Source organism: Myodes glareolus, chromosome 3 (genome assembly GCF_982192425.1).
Source record: "Myodes glareolus chromosome 3, mMyoGla1.1, whole genome shotgun sequence".
Classification (NCBI taxonomy): Eukaryota; Metazoa; Chordata; class Mammalia; order Rodentia; family Cricetidae; genus Myodes; species Myodes glareolus.
This window is the reverse complement of record NC_142028.1, coordinates 72,149,408-72,174,516: the sequence shown is the minus strand read 5'-3', so window position 1 is coordinate 72,174,516 and position 25,109 is coordinate 72,149,408. Positions and strand designations below refer to the sequence as shown.

At 45.3% G+C, this 25,109-nt stretch overlaps 1 protein-coding gene across 3 annotated transcripts; it reads right to left on the bottom strand.

Annotated features, from left to right (window-relative positions):
• Positions 1–474: 474 nt before the first annotated feature.
• On the bottom strand, positions 475–18,018 carry LOC125400460 (zinc finger protein 69-like). Of its 3 annotated transcripts, none has more exons than XM_048434541.3 (7): positions 17,735–18,015; positions 15,317–15,555; positions 12,873–12,958; positions 6,983–7,109; positions 6,179–6,274; positions 1,681–1,857; positions 475–1,443 (listed from the first exon to the last, which is right to left on the bottom strand). In XM_048434541.3, the coding sequence occupies exons 2-7, from the start codon at positions 15,423–15,425 to the stop codon at positions 686–688; spliced, it is 1,353 nt and encodes a 450-aa protein (XP_048290498.3). In that variant the 5' UTR covers positions 15,426–15,555; positions 17,735–18,015; the 3' UTR covers positions 475–685. The 3 variants fall into 3 exon arrangements, with proteins under 3 accessions (XP_048290498.3, XP_048290497.3, XP_048290499.3); XM_048434542.3 differs by having other exon boundaries at positions 782–918; positions 1,103–1,857; positions 17,735–18,018; XM_048434540.3 differs by having other exon boundaries at positions 475–1,857; positions 17,735–18,018.
• Between the last annotated feature and the right edge of the window lie 7,091 nt (positions 18,019–25,109).

Genomic DNA, 25,109 nt, shown 5'->3' with positions numbered 1-25,109 from the left:
AGAGACGAGGCAAGTTCAAGATCATTCTTGGGGCCAGCCTTGGGGGGGGGGAGACTGTCTCAAAAAAGACAAAAAAAAAGTTGGTATTGCTTAATAGTGGCACTTGCCAATCATGCCTGATGCCCTAGACTTAATTCAGCATGGAAAATCAATAAATTAGTTCTTCAGAAGAGCACAGGTGTTTAAAAAGCTGGTGTAAGAATCTTGGAGAAAGGATGTGCGAAACTGTGACCGGAGTACAAGGGTGTGAGCGCTGTTTGAATATCAGTGTGCGCCATAGCACTCCATAGCACACGTGGAGACCAGTGGGCAGCTCGTGGAGGCCAGTCTCTCCACCACGTGGATCCCAAGGATCAAAATCAGGTAGGCTACCAAGCTTAGTGGCAAGTGCCTTTACCTGCTGAGCCACCTCCCCAGCCCAGGTAGTAACATTTTAAACAATAGTTCCCAAATACTAATCTGTAAATCAAATGGTCCATAACAAAATATTTTATTACTCAATCATGAAATGAGAAAAAATAATTCTTAATTTTTCATAATGCTTGAATTTATCATTTTGCATGTCTGACAGTAGTAGTCATCAATGTAGTGTTTATTTATGCTATTGGCAAAATCAAAAGTTGCCACTGTCGTTATCATTTTCTTACATTTGAGTCCTGAGATTTTAAAGCTTACCATCACCAGTTCAGAGCTGCCTTCTGTTCTCATGTCCTGTATCACTGTTTGAGACATCTTCTCGAAGAGAGTTCCTCTTGTGGATTTTATGGTGTCGGCTTAGCGACGAATTATAGCTAAAGGACTTTCCACACTCACTACATTCGTAAGGCTTCTCTCCAGTGTGGTGCCTCTGGTGTTTCTTAAAGGATGAATCGTGCCTGTAGGCTTTCCCACAACGGTTACACTCATAGGCTTTCACTCCTGTGTGAACAGTTTTATGGTTGCTAAGATGTATCCTCTGCCTAAAGGCTTTCCCACATTCCTTACATTTGTAGGGCCTCTCCCCAGTGTGGATGCGCTGGTGATGTGTGAGATACGCTCTATGACTGAATGTTTTACAGCACGAAGTGCATGCATAGGGCTTCTCCCCAGTGTGAATTCTTACGTGCTCACTAAGGTGCCTAATCTGTCGGAAAGTTTTCCCACATTCGTTGCAGCTGAAGGGTTTCTCTCCAGAATGCGTCCTCAAGTGTTGGACCAGGCTGATGTTCTGGCTGAAGGCTTTCTGACATTTCTCACAGACGAATGGTTTCTCTCCAGTGTGAGTTCTATGATGCTGGTTGAGCGATGAGCGATGGCGGAAGGCTTTGCCACACTCCTCACACGTGAAGGGCTTCTCACCAGTGTGGATTCGCTGGTGGGTATTAAGGGATGCGCTCTGACTAAAGGCCCTTCCACATTCCTTACATCTGAAGGGCTTCTCACCAGTGTGAATTCTCATGTGCTCTGTAAGGTGAATGGGTTGTTTGAACATTTTTTCACATATATTACATCCATACATTCTGGCTCCTACACAGCTCATTGGATCGCTAGTCGAATCTAACTTATATTTGTTCCTCCGCCTAGCTGGGTTGTATTTATGGCGTTTCTGTTCTAAAATAACATTGGCACTCTCAAAGTTTTCCCCAAATTTATTCGCTTCTTGGTGTCCCTTTTTGTGGGTCAAAATGGCTCGCCTCTCACCTTTCCTACGGGTTTCCCGGTTCCCTTTTAGTGTACCATCGTAGCTGGAGGCTTTTCTCAATGTCGAATGAATGGTATCATCCTCTATGAACCTTTCTGTTATGATGCCATGACAGAACTTTAGGGCAATCTCATCCTCTGCAACTGACTCCTTGGTTTCTGACTTCCTCGTCACATCTGAAAGACATGAAAGGAAAAAAGGAATGCAAATAACTCCTTCATAAGATCAACCACTAGGACTGGAGAGGTGGCTCAGAGGTTAAGAGCACTGGCTGCTCTTCCAGAGGTCCTGAGTTCAATTCCCAGCACCCACGTGGTGGCTCACAACCATCTGTAAGTGGATCAGATTCCTTCTGGTGAGCGTGAAGACAGAACACTCATATACATGAAATATATGACTAAATAAATCTTTAAAAAAAAAACAACCACTGTAAGTGTTACAGGACAGAGATTTAGACAACAGCACGGAAAGCAGCATGAGATTTTTACTGTATTTGGATATAGTTATGCAGCCTGGCCGGGCAACAAGAAATGAAATTAAGAATTAGAGAATGGGGCTGATCAGCTGGCAGTGCCTGCCTAGTTTACATGAAACCCTGGGTCACTGCATGGAGTAGGTGAGATGGCATATGCCTGCAATCCCATCACTCGAGAAGTGGAGGCACATGGAGTAGGTGAGATGGCATATGCCTGCAATCCCATCACTCGAGAAGTGGAGGCACATGGAGTAGGTGAGATGGCATATGCCTGCAATCCCATCACTCGAGAAGTGGAGGCACATGGAGTAGGTGAGATGGCATATGCCTGCAATCCCATCACTCGAGAAGTGGAGGCACATGGAGTAGGTGAGATGGCATATGCCTGCAATCCCATCACTCGAGAAGTGGAGGCACATGGAGTAGGTGAGATGGCATATGCCTGCAATCCCATCACTCGAGAAGTGGAGGCACATGGAGTAGGTGAGATGGCATATGCCTGCAATCCCATCACTCGAGAAGTGGAGGCACATGGGGTAGGTGAGATGGCATATGCCTGTAATCCCATCGCTCGAGAAGTGGAGGCACATGGAGTAGGTGAGATGGCATATGCCTGTAATCCCATCGCTCGAAAAGTGGAGGCACATGGAGTAGGTGAGATGGCATATGCCTGTAATCCCATCGCTCGAGAAGTGGAGGCACATGGAGTAGGTGAGATGGCATATGCCTGTAATCCCATCACTCGAGAAGTGGAGGCACATGGAGTAGGTGAGATGGCATATGCCTGTAATCCCATCACTCGAGAAGTGGAGGCAGAAAGATCAGAAGTTCAAGACAAGCTTGAGATACATGAAACCTTTCTCAGAACTAAACAGTAAATTACAAATAAACAGTGAATAGCTTGCTTGCATCTGTTGTTATATGTTGTAAAATTTGCAATATTCAATTCTCTGTGTGTCTGTCTGTCTCTTTCTCTCTCTCTTGAGACAGAGCCTTACACAGCCAAGATGTCCCTGAACCCCTGCTCCCCTGCCTCTACCTGCCAAATGCTAGGTATGCATCACACATGGCACAGTTGTGTTCTAATAACTCTAAAGAATGGCACCGAAGGGCTATGCTTTCAAGGATATGGCTTTAAATTGACAACTTCTTTTGGCTGTCTCAGAACGGTTAAAAAGATGTCATTGTAGTCCCCACCCCCACCCCCAGGAGCACAGAGCCACCAGTTCAGAACACAGGATCTTAAATAAGACTAGTCACAAGAGCACTACGCTACCATTAACTAAAAGTTGTAATTTCTATGTTCTTGCATTTAGTTCTGTTCTTTATAGTTATCAATATAGTAGCATTTTATTTATATTTTAATATATAAAGCTTGCCTGAAGATCAGAGAGTAAAACAGCCTCACTGGCCAGCCTTACAGACCAGGTAGTGGTTAACACATACCTTTAATCCCAGTAGCCACATTAGTTTGCTATAGAAACCAGGCAGTGCATGCCTTTAATCCCAGCACTAGAGAGAATTATAAAACGGGAGGAGACAGCTCAGTCTCAGTCTCTGAGATTCCTGGAGGCAGGATCGCCATTTCAGACTGAGGTAGAGATAAGAGCCAGTGCCGGGCTGTTTTGCTTTTTTGGGTCTCCAGGTTGACTTATTTATTAAAATACAAATGAAATGCCACTACATATTAATATATCTATAAAATATCATTCATGCCAAGTAAACTTACAAGAAACCCAGAATGGTTGCTGCTGCTGTGCTTGATATAAACATCCTTTAAAATTCTGACTAGCTGTTTCAGCTTTTAAATTTTGTATTTAATATTTTTAGACTAAAAATAGAGGTGAGAAGATCAATTATAATAATTAGAATGCACAAGATACATGTATGAAACTGTCAAAGCCCTGTCAACTAAAAAATGTTTTAAATTCTAGCTAGTTTTCTTACTTAGTAATCCATTACACCATTACTAACTAATATCTCAGGTGACGGGTTTGTATTCATGGAAGGTATAATTTTCTGTAAGTTGTTTTTTTAAATTTTTTTTAGTTTTTGGTTTTATAAGACAGGGTTTCTCTGTGTAGCCCTGGCTATTCTGGAACTCACTCTGTAGACCCAGCTGGCCTCAAACTCACAAAGATCCCCCTGCCTCTGCCTCCCTGAGTGCTGGGATTAAAGGCGTGTGCACCACAGAGACAGTAACAAAGGCTCTGGTTCTGGGTAGAAGGGAGATGTTGGGGAGAAACTACCATGCACCCCACTCCACAGCTGAGGGAAGGGGAAGCCAGAATGAACTGTGAATTTGGAATTTTGCTATTTCCCTGAATTAAATAAATACTTGTTATTTATTTGAGTTTTTTTTTTTAAAGACAAGATCTCAAGTATTCCAGGCTGGCCTCACTCCTCCTACATAGATGAGTATGACCTTAGGGCCTGCCCCTCCTGCCGGTCCCTCGAGTGTTGCAATCATGTACCGCAGTGGCCGGCTAGTGCCTCTTTTTTAGAAGCCCTCTAGAAAGCCCCTTTTGAGAGTCCATCAAGAAACAGGCTAGAGCCAACAACCCTCACAGCAGCTCCCCTCTTTTCCTTCTTGTTGCTGGTGTTGTGAGCCTGGCATCTCAGTTCCCGCCCCTCCCCACCCTGTGTTATTCTCACCATTATCAGTTGTGGATGATAAAATCCAGGAGGATGTACAGGCAATTATTATTTACAACAGGGTAAAACAAAGTGGCTACTGAAGATCATTATGAATACTCATTCCGAATATCAAGCAGGGTGTGATGGCTCTTGCCTGCTCAGCAAAGCTGAGGCAGGAGGATCACCTTGAGTTTGAGGCCAGACTAGGCTACCTAGCAATAATATCCTGTTTCAAAATGCCAAAACCAATGAATAGAAGTTTTAAAATACGTCAAAATAGAAACGTTCAAAGTACAGTGTTACTGCTTAGCGGCAATAAACAAAATATAATTCTAAAATATATCATCTATAGTAGCAAGTCAGGATCTCACGATAAATCTGACACAGGATACATAATAGGTATAAGACCTTTATGGAGAAAACCCTGAGCCTTTTTCATTTCTCAGGCAGAGTCCTATGTAAAGCAGGCTGGCTTTGAACTCCTGACCCTCTGCCACTACCTCCTAAATTCCACACTGGAGATTACACTATGCTGCAGTCAACATAGACATGGACATATCTGTCCGCATGCATAGGCAAGTAATCCTCTCAGACAGTTGGCTGAGGCAGCACTGCTGGGTCACGGGGTAGATGCTCCTCATCTGATTAGGGCACACCTGCCTTTCATTGCTTCACTGTTTTCCGGTCAGCTTGAGAGTTCTCAGAACTCAGCATTTTGGCCAACACTTGGACATTACTGTATCATTTCTTTAACTTTCCTGATTATTTGTGAGAGAAAAGTTTTTAATTATTTAAATTACATGTTTGTGTGTGCACACTGGCACACACATATCACACACACACACATGTGGACAGAGGTCAGAGTTCAGCTTTCAGGAAGTCAGGACTCTCCTTTCACATTGTGGGTTCCAGGGGTCACATTCAGGGCTTTAGTCGTGGCAGCAATGACCTTTACCTGCTGAGCTGTCTTGCCAGCTCTCTTGCAGAACTTTTTATAAAGGTGTTATGAGGAAAATTATATACAAGAGTTAAAAGGAGAATCAAAACTGAAGTGATATTATAAAATAATAGTGGGAAAAGAAACAAAAGCAAAAGAGAAAAAGCTTTGCGGAAGGTAGTGGGCACTGAAAAAGAAACTTTAGAGAGACAGCAAACATCTCTAAGGCATCTTGTGTCAGCCGTCTCCTGGTTCTGTGAGGGGAGTGGCCTCATCTCTAATGAAGACAAGACTCTCTCCCTCCAGTCTTGGAACAGAGAGGAGCAATGGCGCAGGGGTGAAATGAGACCCTGTGCAGGTCCTGCCAGTGCCCCAGCCTTCCCCACAGCCTGGGAACACCCTGCACTCTGGCCTACCAACCCACAAGGCTCATCTACTCTGGTCTCACCGAAAATGGGGTCCTCTGGGTCTTGACTCTCTGCCATCCATGGTTCTTCTCCTTTCTCCAGCTGGGAGATCACACTCGGTTTGGAAAGTTGATACCCTGCTCAGAGTTAAAGGAGAATTAGGAACGTTGCTGCTGTTGTGTAAGAACTGCCCCAGAGTCTGGATCCAGCTGCTGGTATTCAGGATTCTGATAACCAATAGGGTCACAGCTTTCTCTCCTAGCTCTATGACATAAAGCTTGTCCCTTAAGGATGTCATCAGATTCGCCCCGGCATTGTTTGCAGCGGAACCAGAAATCTCTAATACAGAACCCAGTGAACCCATGTTATCAATGGTTTAGCAACAATGGCCCTCTCAAAATGGGCCGATTTGTGGAGGACTGCTGGCATGATGGTTAATTTTTAATTGTCAATTTGACACAACCTTTAATCACCTGGAAAGATTCTTTTTTTAATACGTATAATTTTAAATTCTTCTTTATTGATTCTTTGTGGATTTCGTGAGAAGATTCTTAGCTGAAGAACTGTTTAGATCAAGTTGGTGTGGAAAGGTGTCTCAATTAATGAGAGAAGACCTCAACCCACTGTGGCGAATGGCAGCTGGGAGCAAGCAAGCAAACAAAGGTGTATTCTAGCCTTTGCTCTTTACTGTAGATGTGATGCTTAAGTTCTTGCCTCAACTTCCCCCAAATAGTGGACTAGAACTAAAATCATGAGACAAATAAGCCTTTTCTTTCCTGAGCTGCTTTCTGTGGGGGATTTTCTCCCAGCAACAGAAACGAGCAGGAATGGCTGCTCGGCCTTACCCACTGACACCAGGTTCCTGTAGTTCTCCAGCATCACCTCCCGATACAGATCCCGGCACGCAGGAGCCAGCTGTCTCCACTCCTCCCGGGAGAAGTCCACAGCTACGTCCTTGAATGTCAACAGTTCCTAGAATAGCAAAGAGTCAGTGTGAGTCGGTCCACCCCAGTCAAAGTCTACGGAACACTGGCAGGCAGTATTCTAAGTTCAGAGAGATTCACACCAGTTTCTCCAGGACTGGCCACTGGTCTGTCTAGAGATTTTCGAGAGACTGCTATAATTGACTAAGTAGATAAGGCCAAAACAAACAAACAAAAACATGAAAAAGAAAGCCAGTGAGAGTCGAGGCGCTCTTCTCTTTGGGGTGCTGTGAAAGCAGCAGAGGTACTGTCGGCTGGAGGCACTGACTCGTGTGGGAATCTGAGGGAAGAGTATTCAAGAATGTTCAAAAGGCCTCAGACTGAACATCAGACTGAGAACAAGAACAGCATGGATGGAGGCAGCGTTGGGGCAAGAGATGAGCACAGAGGCGGGCAGGGCAGGGGCTGTTTTCGCCTTAGCGCTCACTGTCCATAATACTTGCACGTTCTTGAAAACAGTTTAAACTAGCATACACAGCATTAGGTTTTGTTGTGGAATTTGATTTATTTGTTTTTCGGTTTTTCAAGACAGGGTCTCTCTGTGTAACAGCCTTGGCTCTCTTGGATCTCACTCTGTAGACCAGGCTGGCCTCGAACTCAGAGATCCACCTGCTTCTGCCTCCCAAGTGGTAGGATTAAAGGTGTGCGCCACCACTGCCCCGGCTCGTTGTGGAATTTTAAAGAAAATGTGTTTCTGCTGATTCTCCAACCGTCTCCTCCCTCGCACCCCGGAAGCCCACTTGTCCCTTCCATGCCCTCCCACAGCCTGCTTGCCACTTCCCAGCCGCCTCCCTGTCACGGCCCCTCCCATTTCAACACCGCTTTGTCCGGCTCATTCCCTTACTACCTTCTCACTTCCCCCACCCATACACACACACGTGAACACTGTAAGTTAGGACCCACACACGAGAGACGTGTGGTATTTGTCTGGCTGAGTCTGGGTCCGCTGACTTTACCCAATTCCCAGACCCATCCATTTTCCTGCCAGTGTTATGACGTCATTTTTCTCTATAGCTTCCTGAAGTTCCTCTGTGTGCACATCACAGTTACATTACCCGTTCACAGGCTGATGGGCATCTAGGCTGGTTCCGTTTTCTTGCTACTGTGAGAAGTACAGCAACACACAGGGACAGGCAGGAGGATACAGTCCTTTGGGTATGTGCCCAGGAGTGGTATGATGCAGTCATATGGAAACCTTATTCTAATGTTCTGAGAAACCTCCATACTGGCTTCCGTAAAGGCTATCCTCGTTGACAGCCCACAGGCAGTGAGTCAGGGCTCCTTTCCCTACACCCTCAGCCAGCATCTGTCACCTCTCGATGCCAGCCGTTCGGACTGCGGGGAGATGGAATCTCAAAGTCACCTGTTTGTTTCTGTTTTTTAAGATTTATTTATGTCTATGAGTCTTTTGCCAACATATATGTGTACCATGTGTGTGCCTGGTGCACTAGGAGGTTGAAAGAGTGCACTGGATCCCAGGAATTGGAGTTACGATGATTAGGAGCCATTGTGTGGGTGCTGGGAACTGCACCCAGGTCTCTTGCAAGAGCAGCAAATGTCACTGTCACTTATGGAAGACTGGACTGACAAAAACAAGGTCAGGGAAGCTGGGTTACAGGAATGCAACACTGCTGCAGCGGTGTAAAAAAAATCATTCTAAGGCAAAAATGGAACAATGAAAAAGTATTCAATCCAAAAGATGAACAAAAAGGACAAAGGACAAAATACATCTAGAAGCACCCACATTAGTGGCCAACTGTGTAAGTGGATAAACAAGCAAGCGCGGGTTATGGCGGTCACACTGTAGACAGAGATTAAAGTAAGCAAACAGAAGCGGAAAGGACGGAGAGCCAAGTTAATGAAAGCAGACTGCAGATGAAGGCACACGGCTAGACTTTACAACAGTGGTTCTCAATGTGTGGGTCACACAGCAGACATCTCGTCTATCAGGCATTTACAATACAATTCATAACAGTAGCAGAATTATGGTATGAAGTAGTAACAAAAATAACCTTAGGGTTGGGGGCCAGCACAGTATGAGGAAGTGTATTAAAGAGTCGCAGCGTTTAGGATGGTTGAGAGCCACTGGGCTAGAAAGAAGGGCACTTCAGACAAGACTGAGTAGGTTTGGGCTGGGATGACTGTAAATCAGAGGCTTACCGCATAATGCTAAGATCTATTTAAGGAGACAATCCAAGGCCAGGCATGGTTGTGCATACCATTAATCCTAGCACTCAGTCAGGAGGCAGAGGCAGGCAATCTCTATGAGTTTGAGGCCAGCATGGTCTACATAGTGAGTTCTAGGACAGCCAGGGCTATGTAGAGAGACCCTGTCTTAAAATACAACAAAAAAGACAGTCCAAAGTGTTTGTTTCTGATTGGAGAAACTTCAAATGAAGCAAAACTGATTTTCCTCAAGCCCAAACTTCAGTAGAACCTATTTTATTCTAAATAATAATGTTAATTAATAACAAACAAAACTGTCAGAACTAAAGAGACAAACAGACAAAAAACTCTGGATGACAGACTTAATATCCTCTGTCAGCAACTGATGGGCCAGTAAACAACAATGTATCCAGCTCCGCTGATGACATACTTGCCTGGCACTCTCAAAGCCCCGGGTTCAACCCCCAGATTTGTATAAACTGAGTGACAGCACACGCTATAACCCTAGGGCTTGGGAGGTGGACACTACCAGGTCAGAAATAAAGGACATCCTCGGACGTAGAGAATTCTACATAGTGAGTTTAAGGCCAGCGTAGGCTACATGGACCCTGTCTCAAAAAGAAAACTAAAAACATGAAGGATATACGTTTGAGTCATATTATACGTGATTTAAGCTAACGCTTCACAACTACAAAATTCACCTTTAAAATTTAAACTTTTAAGTTGGGTAGTGATGGCACATGCCTTTAATCATAACACTCGGGAGGCAGAGGCAGGTGGATCTCTGTAAGTTCGAGGCCAGCCTGGTCTACAAGAACTAGCTTCAGGACAGGCTCCAAAAAATACAGAGAAACCCTGTGTTGAAAAACAAAAACAAACAAACAAACAAACAAAAAACAGAAGCCAGAAGAGGACCCTGGAAATGGAGTTACAGACAGTTGTCACCTACCCTATGGGTACTAGGAATCCAACCCAGGTCCTGTGCAAGAGCTCTGAATGGCTGAGCCACCTCTCCAGCCCTTGTCTGTCTATTTGTCTGTTTGTTTGAGATATGGTCCTGCTATGTAGTCAAAGCTGCTTCCAAACTTGAGGTAATCCTCTTGCCTCAGCCTCCTAATTACTGAGGTTACAGAAGTGTGCCAGCATGCCCCCCTGAATCACACATACATCTGTGAGCCAGCATGCCCCCCTGAATCATACATACATCTATGTTTTCTTACAGGTCACTTGTACTTCAGTTTTTTTTTTTTAAAGATTTTATTTATTTATTATGTATACAATGTACTGGCTGCATGTTTACCTACATGCCAGAAGAGAGCTTCAGATCTCATCATAGATGGTTGTGCGCCACCATATGGTTGCTGGGAATTGAACTCACAACCTCTGGAAGAGCAGCCAGTCAGAGCCATCTCTCCAGCCCCTTGTACTTCAGATTTTAATAAAAATGCAATCCTTTCCTGGTGCTGAGAACCTAGACGTTTAGGTTCTTGCACTACACTTATTTATATATTAGGAGACTGCCACGGAATGCTTGTGGAGGCCAAAGGACACTTTTCAGAAGTTGGCACTCACCTTCCACCACGTGGATACTTGAGACTAAACTCAGGTTTTGCACCAAGCGCCCAACCTTGAGCAGCCATTGAGAAAGCAATTTGATAAACGTAGAGAAGAGATTCCAAGTATGGGCAACGTAAGGCTAAGCTAAGGCTAAGCGACTGGAACGTTAGCGCCCTCTTCATATGACACCATAATGAGCCGCAGATGTCTCTCAATCCGAGAACCAAGAGACAGGCAGGTCAGCTGCTCAGCTGAGAAAACTGAAGTAGTCAAAAGCTAATGTTTTAATTGCCCTAGACACTGAAGAGGAAGAACGAGCCCCGAGCCCCGAGCCCCGAGCCGCTGACTTTGGCATCTTATATTATTTTCACTTACAGAATTTGTTTTCAAAAAAAACTCTTTAAAAACAAAAACAAAAAAAAGATATTATTAATTTTGTTTTGGTTTGGTTTTTTTGAAACAGGGTTTCTCTGTGTAACCCTGGCTGTTCTAGAACTTGCTCTGTAGACTAGAGTGTCCTCAAACTCAGCGATCCACCTGCCTCTTAAAGGTGTGTGCCACCGCGTCCAGCCTACAGGCAGTTTTGAGGTGCCTAACATGGATGTTAGGACCAAACTCAGGTCCCCTGCAAAAGCAGTTCGTGCTCTTAATCGCTGAGCATCTCTCTAGGCCTCCAATAATCTACCAGCAAATATTTCTGCTTTTTTTAAAGGCTTATTTCTCTACTGTATGTGTATGTGTGTGTGTGCGCACCTGAGTGTACATGCAGGTGCCCATGAGGCCAGTGGTGTTAGAGTTGAAGTAATAGGAGGTTATGAGCTACCTGGTGTGGGTGCTGGGAATCAACCTGGGACCTCTGCAGGAGCAGCCAGTGCTCTTTACCACTGAACATCTCTCCAGCCCCTGTTAAGTATTTCTTTGTTCTAACTCTAGAATTTCCTTCGGTCTCAACAAATTTCTGTCAGGCAGTGATGACCTACTTCTGACACAATTCCCCAAATGGTTCTGGATTCTCTTGTTTCCTGCCCACCTGTGAAAGGTGTGGGTTGAGTGGCCTGGCTGGTTTTGTTTTTTTTTTAATCTCTTCACCTGTTTTTAATGCTAGACTAAAAGCCACAGTCATGTACACAGATCACTAAGATCCTTGGAACGTAATTCTCATTTCCATGTTTGATGGCTGTTATTTGTGTTAGAAACTGCATTTCTAATCTGCTGTGTATGTATGTAAGTATGTGTGTGTGTGCAATATATGTACACATATGCAGGTTGTGTACCTGTGTCTGCAGACGTGAAACATAGGAAGGGCAGCGTTGGGGTCCTCTTCTATACCCTCCACCTTATTCCGCTGGGGTAGAGTTTCTCTCGGAACCTCAAGTTTGGGTTTCTTCAGCTAGACTAGCAAACAGCAAGCCCCAGCATCCTCTCTCTCCATCCCCCACAGCACTGGGGTTCCAAGCACACCCAGATTGTTATGCCGAGGCTGGGATCTGAACTCAGGTCTTCACTGCTGTGCACCAAGCACTCCTTATCCATCGAGTTCTCTCTCCAATGCTTTCTTTATTTTACTGATGCTTATCGTAGATGCCAAGTGACGCTGTCAGTTTGGAGCTGGGACAGAACTGTACCGCTCTCTTTGCTTTCTATCCTGAAACCAGGACGGTGTTAATTCCAGATGAAGTCACTATAAAAGTTTTAAAATTTTTCATTCATTCATTCATTATTTATTTATTTTTGGTTTTTCAACAGGGTTTCTCTGTATAACAGCCTTGGCTGTCCTGGAACTCACTCTGTAGACCAGTGTGGTCTCAAACTCACAGAGATCCACCTGTCCCTACCTCCCAAGTGCTGGGATTAAAAGGCGTGCGCCACCACTGCCTGGCGAAAGCCTAATTTTTGTATGTAAGTAACCTGACTGGAACTCCCCAGATAGAATTAGTGGTCTCAACTGCTTCTATTTCTCAGAAAGGCAGTTTACATTCCTAAAAACTAAGAAGGAATGTCAAGAAAGTGAGAGGAAATGCCAACATACCTGGGATTCTACTGCAAGGATGCTAGGGGTCACCCCATCCGATGAACTTTCTTGTTGGCTCCCATCAGCATCATGGGGTTTCGGAGCTGTAGAAGGAGAAAAACCATGAGGTGTGTACCTTCCCAGATCACTGAATAGAAAACCCGTCCCCAGCCTCACTGGCAGGGTTTTCTTCCCACACATTCACATAGGGGCTTTGGCTGGCCTGGAACTCAGGAGACCTGCCTGCCTCTGCCTCTGCCTCCTGAGCACGGAAACTTAGCTTTCCATACCACACTGGGTTTGCTCTCTTTTAAGACAGAGTCTCACTCCAGGCTGTCATCACATGGGCTGGCCTCAGCTGCACACTCGGCACCACATTCCTACCCTTTGACTAGGTTGAACATTCCCCGCTCTACAGTTCACTCTATGACCCACTCCTTAAGGTATAAATATTTCTACCCTTTCTCCAATTTAGAAAAATTAAGACACTCTTTTAGACCTCATTCAGTGGTGCCTGCCTTGGGGAAATGTCTTAGCACAGGCAATCGGAGGACGGCTTCCTGCCCATTGTATGCCAAAGAACTCTTTTAAAACTACCTGCTATTATTTTTATCTCTATTGTCGGGAGCCACGCCATGTTGGGCTGCATATGCCACGGGCTGCTACTCTGTTTGGCTGCCATATGTCATGGGCCACCTTTTTGGGGTGACTACTGCCGCAATCCTAGCCATGGGAGGTCCACACGTCCCAGGGTAGGGGTGTGAGAATTAGAAATGTTCGGTAGGAGGTACAAAGATAAGAAAGAATCACAAAGACACAGGATAGTCCTGGGAGGGCAACTCAGCAAATACTGAGTGCTGAATTCAGAGTTCTCAGTTTGCCTTGTATTCAATTTTCCATATACTTTGTTTGTTTGTTTGTTTTCAAGATAAGGTTTCTCTGTAGCTTTGGTGCCTGTTCTGGAACTAGCTCTTGTAGACCAGGCTGGCCTTGAACTCACAGAGATCTGCCTCTGCCTCCCGATTAAAGGTGTGCATCCATATACTTTTATACCTCAATACATAAAGGAGGGGGAGGTAAAAGACTACTTTAACATGATACAAAGGACAACTAAAACAATTACTTGCTTCAATACTTTAGACATCAAGCCATTAGTTCATGAGAAAAACATTCTGGGGCTGGAGAGATGGCTCAGCTCTTCCAAAGGTCCTGAGTTCAATTCCCAGCAACCACATGGTGGCTCACAACCATCTGTAATGAGATTTGGTGCCTGCAGGGACACATGCAGACAGAGCACTGTATACATCATAAATAAATAAAATTTAAAAAAAGAAAAACATTCTGTTGTTTAGGCAGTGAACCTACCCTAGACCAAGCATCCTGACAAAGTATCCTAGACCAAGCAGTCACTCCCTAGGTTGAAACTCCTAATTCAAAAAGAGGAGCAGAAATATGCTTGAATTCTCTTACCTTTGGTCAGAGTGGAGAGGATACACCTCTATGGGCCATCTTGATGTCCAAAACACCAAGTGACCACACCCTAGGTTAACAACTTTGAGCAAGCTGAGACTCTCTGACCTTCAGACAAGGTGGAGTAGGCTCACATTTTTGGGCCTCCACACTCTATGTGTCTATCTCATCAATTAATAATAAGCAATTATTCATGCCAGGAATGGTGGCACACACCTCTAATCCCTGCACTCAGGAGGTGGAAGTAGGGGGGTAACGAGTTCAAGACCAGCCTCTGTTACACAGCAAACTGGAGGCCAGGCTGGCAACACTGTGATAAAAAAAAAATTTTTTTTTCTTTTCTCATCTGTTAAGATGCTTAGCCAATGGCGCTTGGGTAGGGCATTTAAAAAACAAAAAGAAAAACAAAACCCAATCAAACAAAACACTTGGCTAAACACAAAACATCATGGATATGAATGAAGAACTCACACAAAGCATCTACTCTGCTTCCCAACTAACTACTTTTGAACAGACTAAGACTTGGGCACGTCTTACAGGAACTGACAATGTAGGTAAGAGGAGGGCAGTCAGGCATCATCTCGCTCCTGCCACTCAGAGGAAGAAGATGACACAAAGATTGGTAATTGTCAAAAACAGTGACGAGGGCTAAGACGACCAGAAGCTGGGCAGAAAACCTGAGACTCGGGACAGAGACCTTTGATTCTCTGCTTCTGAGTTAAGATTCCCCCAACCTCAGCAACCTGGCCGGGGTGGGGGCCGGGGTTGGGGGATTGGGGATGGTGGGGGTGGGGCCCTGTGGCCTGGCTTCCTGCTGTATCTGGGAATGGGAATGTAAGTGGTGCATAGTAAAAGTCACGAGGAATTAGAGGTGGGAGCCCAGCATTTCCTTCACAAATGTCCCCTGGCCCCCAAACCAAGTACAAGCCCCACACAGACCTTATCTGTCCCCAAGGTACCACCCCTTCCCACCCTCATCTGTCTGTTCTCACCTTCTCCTTCATACATCTTCATCATATCCTCCTTGGTCTTCTCGAGATGGTTCAACTTCACCCAGCTGCTGGCCTCAGAGGGCAGGGTGATCAAAAGCTGCTGAGGCATGGTGGTGTCCACCTAACTGAGGGTGGCAGCTTCAGGTGGGGGAAACTACTGGAACTTCTGGTGCCAGGCTTCCCAGTTGTATTGGCCTCCTCAGATCATAAGCTTCCAGCCACCGAAGTTTGTTGATACCCTGCAACATCAGACAATGCCAGGACCTGAAGAACTCTGGAAACAGATGGTGTTTCTTCGGGAGGCCTGGAACTGGTTTGGGTCCTCTGTACTCCCGCCCCTCTACCCATCCCCCCCCCCAGTATCTCTCTTCCTTATTTTCTTTCTTTCCACCCCTGCCCCCCTCAGACAGGGTTTCTTCGCATAGCTCTGGCTGTCCTGGAACTCATTCTATAGACCAGGTTGTCTTCCAACTCAGGGAGATCCACCTGCCTCTGCCTCCTGAGTGCTGGGATTAAAGATGCATGCCATCATGCCTGGCATCCACATGGGGCTCACACCTATCTATAATGAGATCTGGTGCCCTCTTCTGGCGTGTAGGCATACATGCAGAGGAACACTGTATACGTAATAAATTTTTAAAAAAACTTTTATTTATTCATTTATGTGTCTGTGCTTGTGCTACGGTGCCCAGGTGGAGGCCACAGGACAACTTCTGAGAATCCATTCTCTCCTTCCACCACCACGTGGGTCACAGGGATTGGACCCAGGTTGTAAGCCTGGCAGGCACCCTTCCCTACTGAGCCACCGCACTTATCCGTTTTGTACGCTTTGTACGCTTAAGGAACAAAAGGCAAGAAAGGCGAGATCCAGTCTGGCCTCGTGGCTGGTGGTGGCTCCTGTCTTTAATTCCTGCACTCTGTGAGTTTGAGGCCATCCTGGTCTACAGACCGAGTTCCAGGACAGCGAGGGCTGTTACACAGAGAAACCCTGTTTTGAAATCCACCCTCCAAAAAAAAAGAAAAGAAAGAAAGAAAACATGATCCAGAGTAGCCATCATACAGCCAAAAGTCCAGAACTGTATCTAGAACTTCAAAAATGCCATAAGATTTGGCCTTGATGCTAAAATAACAGTGCCCTGGATATAGAAGTACCCTTCAACTCCAAACACACAAATACAAAAAGACAAGCATCCAAAAATGTACAAACGTCTACGCACCCTTGCCTGACTTCCCGCCTCATAAGCTGCACGCTCCTTCTTTCTGCCTATCTGGAGTCAAGAAAGAATCCTCGACGTCAGAACCCTCTGACCTACCTGTACATAAAGCTCTAAAGCATTTCAAATCTTAAGCTCAGTTTCCCCTTCTATAAAATGTGGTTAGTAACTGTACTACACAGGGATGCAGTGTTGAGACAATGTTAGGCCTAGAGCAAACTCTAAGTTAATAATTAAAACCTTTTAATTTTAAAGCTGTACAATAGTATTATCTTAAATTTTAAAAAATTATATGTGCTTATTTATGGTGGGGTGGAGGTAACATGACTACTTTTTCTTCTTTTTTTTTTTTCTTTTGGTTTTTCGAAACAGGGTTTCTCTGTAGCTTTGGAGCCTGTCCTGGCACTTGCTCTATTGACCAGGCTGGACTCGAACCTCCGACTGCTGGAATTAAAGGTGTGCGCCACCACCGCCCAGCTAACATGACAACTTCCACCAGGATCGAACTCAGGGCATCAGACTTGGCTGCAAAAGTCTTTACCGGCTGAGCCATCTTTGCCAGCCCCATGGTATCATCTTTTAAAGTTACTTTTTAAAAAAATTAGAAATCTGAACTTAAAAGAAAGTTCAGCTTGAGTATCTCAGCTGATAAAACAATCCACATAGCTGCATTTTGGCATGAACAAGCGGCAACAGACATCACCACGCACCCAAGACGCCCAGCAGCAGGTGAAGTGAATTCTCGTTTCAGAAATAATTAAAACTCACAGAGGGGTACGAGCTCCCACGGAAATGGAGGAAATACGGTGTGTCAAGTACATCCAGAGCCATTGCAGAACTGACCGTAGCAGCAAATTTGGAAACAACCCAACTGCATCATCTGCATCGCCCATTCACCGATAAACACTTGCTAATACCAGGGACCAGGTCCAGGGGATCTGAGAGCCCAGAAGCAACTCTCCCCATCCCCCTGGGGGGCAGTTCTTTGATGTCTGGGGGAGTGGGGGGAAAGGTGAACGACTGAGTATTCAGAGACCAGAGCTGGTGGAATAGCCCCGAATATGTAAAAAGTCTCGTTACTAAGTGCAGAAACTTTCGGCTGTTCCTTCCGAAGCAGCTGACAATCACAGAAGCTTGCCGAACCCATCCTCGGTACCCGCTACCCTGACCAGTTCTCCGCCCGGCAGCGGGGCTGCCTACTCACCGGAGGATTTCTGCAGCAGCCCCGGGTGGCGCGGGGATCCGTTCCCGCCGGCCTTCCACGCTCACACAGCGGCGCCCGGAGGGCACCGAGGCACCGTCGGCCTCGGGAACTGGAGACCGGCTTCTCCCGCTTCTCCCCCTCTGCACCCAGGAGCGAGGCTCGGCGCGGACGGGCGTCCTACCCGAGCATCTCCTGCCCCAGCTGAGGACGCCCGGCGCCGGCTGCGGTTCTGATGCCACAGCGGGACTGCCTCACTCCGCCCCTTAGGCCCGGGCTCCGACCCCGCGCCTCCACCCGGGACCCGCCCACCCCACGCCGCCCGCGCCGGCGTCCTGCCCCTGGCTCCGCCCTCTCGGGTGCCGCGCCACCCAGATCCCGGAAGCCGGAAACGGCCGGTGAGTGCCAGAGCCAGGGGCGGTGCCCGACGGAGCTCCCGGCGCCTGTCCAGGGTCTCCGGGGCCGGTCTTCCTGGGGAAGCCGCTCTCCGTCACTCTTTCATTCTTCTAGCTTCAGGATGCAGCCTTAAATAGCACGTAGTTCCTGCCTTCTCCTAACCTCATTCTGGTGAAATTGATAAGTAGAAAAATAAATAGACGACAACCCAAATGGCTTCAGGGACCTAGAAAAAAATAAACTTAAAAAACAGAATTCCGGGATATGTATTTTTAATGTCCCTAAAGGCATGTATTAGTTTGCTAAGGCTGACTTTAAAAAAAAAACAAAAAACACCACACACCAGGTGGCTTAAACAATAGGAATGTATTTTCTCACGGTCCTGGAGGCTAGGGCCCCTTTCTTCCCGTGTTCTCACGGCGTGTCTCCTGTGTGCCTGCCGCTGGGAGAAGCGCCTAGTGTCTCTGTGACTCAATTTTCCCTTAAAAGTCGCCAGTCCGACTGGATTAGCCTTCCTCGGTGCCTTATTTTAACTCCTCTCTAAAGGCTCAGTCAACATAGGACATTGGAGAGAACAAAACTGAACCCATTCGAAGATATCTAAGAGATGGTGAGATAGGAGAGGCTTACCAGAGCCAAAGCTGGGAAGGCAACATCCAGAAAGTCAATTTAAGTTGAAAGCGGGTTTTGCCCAGCTAGCTGGAAAAGAGAACTTTCGTTTTGCACTCAGGAAAGGGGGGCGGGAGAGGATAACGAGTTGGGATGGATATAGGAATCTCTTTACCTGACTAGGACCTCGAAGGACTGGCTGTCCCATGAGGTGGTGGTGGTAGTGGTTGGGGGCCGGGAAGGAGTGGTGGTATTGAAGGGAAACAACGTGGGAGAAATTTCCGAGCTGCAAAAATATGCCTGTCTTGCGCTGTGATCTTGGTTCAGTCACCTCTGTCTGTTGAGTTGAAGACAGAGGCACTTGAGCTGTTAATGAATTTGCCAAAAAGAAAAAAAGACAGAAATCGGCAATAGAGTTTATTAAACACACTGCTATATAGTCACATCCAGTGCTCCCGGAGAAGGGATTGCACGGCTGAGAGAGGGTGGAAGGCCTTTGGAGCCAGTAAAACTAGTTTTAGTTTTATCTCTTGGGCCACTTTATGAGTGGTGATGTCCATGCCCAAGGGACCAGCTGGCTTCTCTCTTGCCTTTAGGTGGTCTGTAGCTCAGTAATAGTTGTCTCCTGGTCAGAATACCTGGGTCATTAGAGGCAGGCTCCAAAGGCTTGCTTAAGACATCGCAAGTCATTGATTCCCCACAGAGGCTGATTGTTCAGGTGTGAGCACTTATTTTTATTCCTTGGGGGGGGGGCTTTTTTGTCTCTATAGTCATGTTACAGGTAAAAGTAAATATATGTCTTCTTTAGCAGATAGCGTTATAATGTTGCAAGTTTTGGGTTACAGTATCTAGTGCAGACTTACAGATAACCAAGCTGTGGGTGTAATTTCATGTGGCATTAGGGCAAGCCTGAGGCTCTTACTTCAGTCTTCCCGGACCCAGGAGGGGCACTAAAAACTAATGTTTCCTTAAAGAAATAAAACATAACTTGGATTATTTTGGCAGATACCTGGAAACTCTTAAAAATTTTTTGAAGGCTCATTGATATTTGTGTGTGTGTGTGTGGTGTATATAACCTCATAAGGGTTTTTAATACATGCTGTAACTCAGGTAACCACTGAAAGAACAGGAATATGCAACTTCAAACTAGTATTGAGGATGGATGATAAAAGATATCCAGTTGTTAATGTATTGAGAATAGTTATATGCGATGGAGCTGCTTCTGTGAAGGCAGCTAAGGAAGCGCCCTCTGATGTGATGCTCTTTGAACAGAGACCTGTAAGAAGTCAGGACATGGCTATCTATAGAAAGACTGTCTTAGCCAGGCCGTAGTGTCCCCTGCATTTAATTCCAGCACTCAGGAGGCAGAAGCAGGCAGATCTCTGAGTTCAAGACCAGTGTGGATACAGAACAAGTTCCAGGACAGCCAGGGCTACACAAAGAAACCCTGTCTTGATAAACAAAGCAAACCAACAACAAAGAAAGCAAGGCTGTTGTAGAAGAGAACCAAGTCCCTGAGATGGGAGCATGTGTAGTCAGATGCAAGACTTCAGGATGGCTAGGGGCAAACCATGGTAAAAACATGGGACGCCACTGAAAACCTCAGAACTGAGAACCAGCATGATTCAACTTCTATTTCTGTTGCGCGTGCACATGCACGCGCGCGCGCGCGCGCACACACACACACACACACACACACACACACACACACACCTATGCAGCCACAGCATGCATTCAGAAGTCAGAGGATAACTTGTAGGAATTGGCTCTCTCCTTTAACCACGTGAGTCCCGGGACTCAAGCTAAGATCACCAGGTTTTGCAGCAAGTGGCCTGTACTCTCTGGCCCATCTTCGCAGTCCTAAACTTCTGTTTTAGCACAGTCGGACTTACGCTCACTGTAGAATAACCTATGGTAGATGCAAGGATGCAATAAATCAAGTAAATGATAATAGCAAATCGTTTTTAGGTGACAGCAGAAATGGTAACGAGTAAAGGTCTGTTTTTAAGCTAGACTATAACACCATGGTGTGAATCCATGCCAGTGCGTGTGTACGTACTGATCAGAGGTCAGCGGTCAGCCTAAGGTGTCATTCCTCAAGTTTCATCCACCTTTTTTCTTAGGATAGGGTCTCCCATGAGCCCCAGAAACTGGTCTGTCTCAGTCTCCTCCAGCCATTGAAATTACAAGCATAGGGCACCACTTGGGTTTTGTTTTGTTTGTTTGAGACGGGGTCTTACTGTGAAGCCTCTGCTGGTCTGAAATTTCATGTACAGACCAGGCTGACCTTGAATTCAGAGACCCACCTACCTCTGCCTCCTGAGTGCTGGGATTAAAGGCGTGCACTACTATTTCGGGCTGTGCCTTGCTTTTTTACATGTATTTTGGGGAATCTATCTCATGTCCACATGCTTGCTCTTAAAGTCTATACTGACTGAGCCCTATCCTCAGACAAAACACTGTCTTAGTAACTCATTCAGTCCATTAGTGTTAACTATATCCACATTGTTGTGAGGCAGGTCATATAACATGTGATGGAATTTATGGTCCAAAATTCATTGTTAAATTTCGACATCTGTTAGTACTAGTTTATTCTGCCATAACAATCCAAAATCATATATTTAGTCTTAAAACATCACTTCTAGAAATGAGCCAACTAACGTTGTTATTAGTCCTCTCCTATGTAAGCAAAGGGTTAGAGTGGAAGCGTGGGTCGTAGTCCCTTCTAGTTCATGAAAGACAGTTTAAAGCCTGATTCTGAGAAGTTAATCCTCAGAAGCAACCCAGCTCTATCACCTGCATCGCCAGTCACTGGTGAATAGTTGCTGATACCAGGGACCAGGTCCAGCTGCCCCCAAGCAGCTCCGCCCACCCCGGGGGCGGGGCAGATCTTTGAAGTCTGGGGGAGGGGAGGGAAAGGTGAACGACTGAGTGCCCAGAGACCGGAGCTGGTGGAAATAGCCCCGAATATGTAAAAAGTCTCCTTAATGAGTGCAGAAACTTTCAGTTGGTTGACTTAAAATATTAATTTTTATTTATTTGTGCACTTCAGCTTCAACAATGTAAAAGGGTTGGAAGGAAAGGGAAAGAAAAAAAAGTCAGTGGGGGAAATGGGCAAAAGATATGATTAGATGCGGCACGGGAGGAAAAGTCAAAAGGACGAGCAACAAATGACAGCAGACTGTACCCAAACTATCCAAAGTAGGAGTCAGAGAACTGCACATCCCTGATAGAAGTGTGCACCGGCTGCTCTACAAAGTCTTTTTTAATTTCTTCCCCCTCCCCGCCGTGTGTGAGTGTGTGTGTCTGTCTGTCTGACACACACACACACACACACACACACACACACACACATACACACACACACGCATTGGTTTTTAAAGACAGGATTTCACTCCGTAGGCCAGGCTGACCCTGAACATGAGGCAATCCTCTTGCCTCTGCCTCCTGGTGCTGGGACTATATCACATACCTGACAATATCATGCAATTTTAAAAGTAGATTTCATTAAAACTTTTTAATGAGAAAACTGATTTATACCATTTGGAAGGTGGAGGCAGGAGGATCTTGTTACAAAGCAGGTTTGAGGCAAACCTGGGTTAAAATCCTTTCTCAAAAAAAGCAAATAAAATAAATAAAAGAAAAAAATAATCTGTAGGGAAACAAATGGTTATTTGAGCCATGTGTACTGGCAGATATCTATAATTCCAGCATTAAGGAAGCTGAGACAAGAGGATTGCACATTTGGAACTGGTTTGGGCCAAAAATAAAAAAGTGTTAAATTAAACTGTATGAATTTCTGATACTTGATCAGTTTTGACATACAAAAGGGCAATTTCACGTGACTCAGTCTAAAATTACCTCACTGTCCACATAAACACACAAATATACACATCAGGGAAAATGCATGTATGGACACACATGCACACAGACATATCGGAACTATATATATGACCACATATTCATACTTACATAAAAATATGTGTATTAAGAGAAAATAGATACTAGGTTGTTAATAAGTACAAATTAAACAAAAATAACATTCTCTGAAAACAAGCCATGACCTCATGATGCTGTTTGAACCAGGAACTAAAACTGAATGATGTTTCAGCTCCCTTTTTCATTTTAGTAAATGTATTCAAAAGAGAACAATTTCACTCCTGTAAGTAGGAAAGCATTTCAGACCATAAAACAATGAGAACATCGTAGTCAAGACATTCAGCCTTTTATCAAAACAACTGCCAGTAAACCCAATCAATTGACATATCTACAATAATCTTTTTTCAGCGAGGAGACTGGAATTGCATCTCAATTCTAGGAGGGGTTCCGCAGGTAGAAGAAGCTGGCTTCACAGATGCTCTGGTGTAGTGCTGGCCCCCGCTGCAAGGTGCGAGTCCTGTGCTGCCTGCTCACCTCCCTGTTTCTTAACTGCATATTGTTGGACATAGACAGGAAAGAATATTTAAATGTCTATATGAAGAATTTCTATCGTGTTAAAAATGATTTAAAATTTTTTTCATGTTAAAAAGTACACTTAAGGGCTGGAGAGGTGGCTCAGCGGTTAAGAGCATTGCCTGCTCTTCCAAAGGTCCTGAGTTCAATTCCCAGAAATCACATGGTGGCTCACAACCATCTGTAATGAGGTCTGGTGTCCTCTTCTGGCCTTCAAGCATACATGCAGAAAGAATATTGTATACATAATAAAATAAATAAATATTTTAAAAAAGTACACTTAAGGGGCTGGAGAGATGGTTCAGCACTGACTGTACTTCCTAGAGGACCCAGGTTCAATTCCCAACACCCACATGACAACTGACAACTGTCTCTAACTCCAAGATCTGACACCCTCACACAGACATACATGCAAGCAAAATGCAAATGAAATAAAAGTAAATTGTTTTTTAAAGTACACTGTAAAAATTAACCTAAAAATAATAAAGTTAAAATAGTCCCACTTTTTTGTTTTGGTTTGGTTTTTCGAGGCAGGGTTTCTCTGTGTAGCTTTGGAACCTGTCCTGGTACTTGCTCTGTAGACCAGGCTGGCCTCGAACTCACAGAGATCTGCCTGCCTCTGCCTCCCGAGTGCTGGGATTAAAGACATGTTCCACCACTGCCCAGGCAATAGTCCCACTTTTAAATTAAGTGATCTGTTTGAAAATTTGTAATTCTGGGACTAATGAGCTGTCCCAGAGGTTAGGTGGACAAACATACAGGCAAAATATTCGCACACAAAAAGCTTTTGAAAATAAAACCTAAAATTTGTATAGTCCCTTCTTGGCAAGGCCGTGGCCCTAGATTTGGTCTAGCCACTACCACTAGAAGGAAAGGAATGTGTGACCAGAGGTTCCTCTTCTTCCAGGCATGGGAGCAAAGGCCTAGAACCCCAGCAGTGACGCAGAGAGTCTGAGGACAGCCTGGGCTGCATGGTAAGATGGTCTCAAAGACAGAAAACAAAAAGAGAAGGTAGAGGGATGGAAGCATCTAACAGTGTCACACACACAAAAGTGACCTAAGAATAATAACCCTTTCCTCGCTGTCTTCCTTTCCTTGGCTTGTTTCCTCCGCTTCCCATGGTGTTTCCTGAGTTTCACAAATAAGCGGCTTGTGTGCTCTTTTTTGTCTCGGTCTGCTTCTGAGATAACCCAGATCAGTCCCTGAACGTGTGAACAATGAGCTGGAAGTCACCCTCTCCTGTGAAGTGAGCTATCGTGGCCAACCAGCCCACACTATCCTGCCCCCAAACAACAGTGTCCTAAAAAATCTCGTATTTAATGGACCTGAGAGAGATAGCACAATTCACCAAGCTATCCATAGAACAATTTGTATTTTGCTGGACACAGAACATACTTCAGTTAACAGTTGAAAGAAGTTCATAACGGTTAAAATCATCCTTTGGAGTCACAGTTACACTGGTTCTGAGCTTCTGATTCCAGTGAATTCACTCAGTCTAGCTTTACTTATTTTTGAGACAAGATCTTGCCATTGCGTCTACACTGACTCACACTCACAGCAACCCTCCTGCCTCAGACTCCGAAGTGCTGGGATTTCAGGCATGCCTAGTTTCCACTCAGCTTATAGGCCATCCTTCCACACATTGAAGACTGCACAGTTTTGTTGGGAGCCTTGTCTCTTCCAAGGAATGGTGCTCACCAGCACATGAGGGTGAGCAGGATCATCTCCCTCTTCATCTCTTTCAGACAGGGGTTTATTCGTAGACATAAATCTACAGGACGAGTTGAATGGCAATCAGAGAGATGGGTGCTAGAGAGACTCTAAATCGTCCTGAAAAGGTTGGCACCCTAAGCAAGCATCGAGAAGAGCCGATTGCAGGATCCTGATAGAAGTGCTTTGCCTGGCTTGCACTGAGAATGGT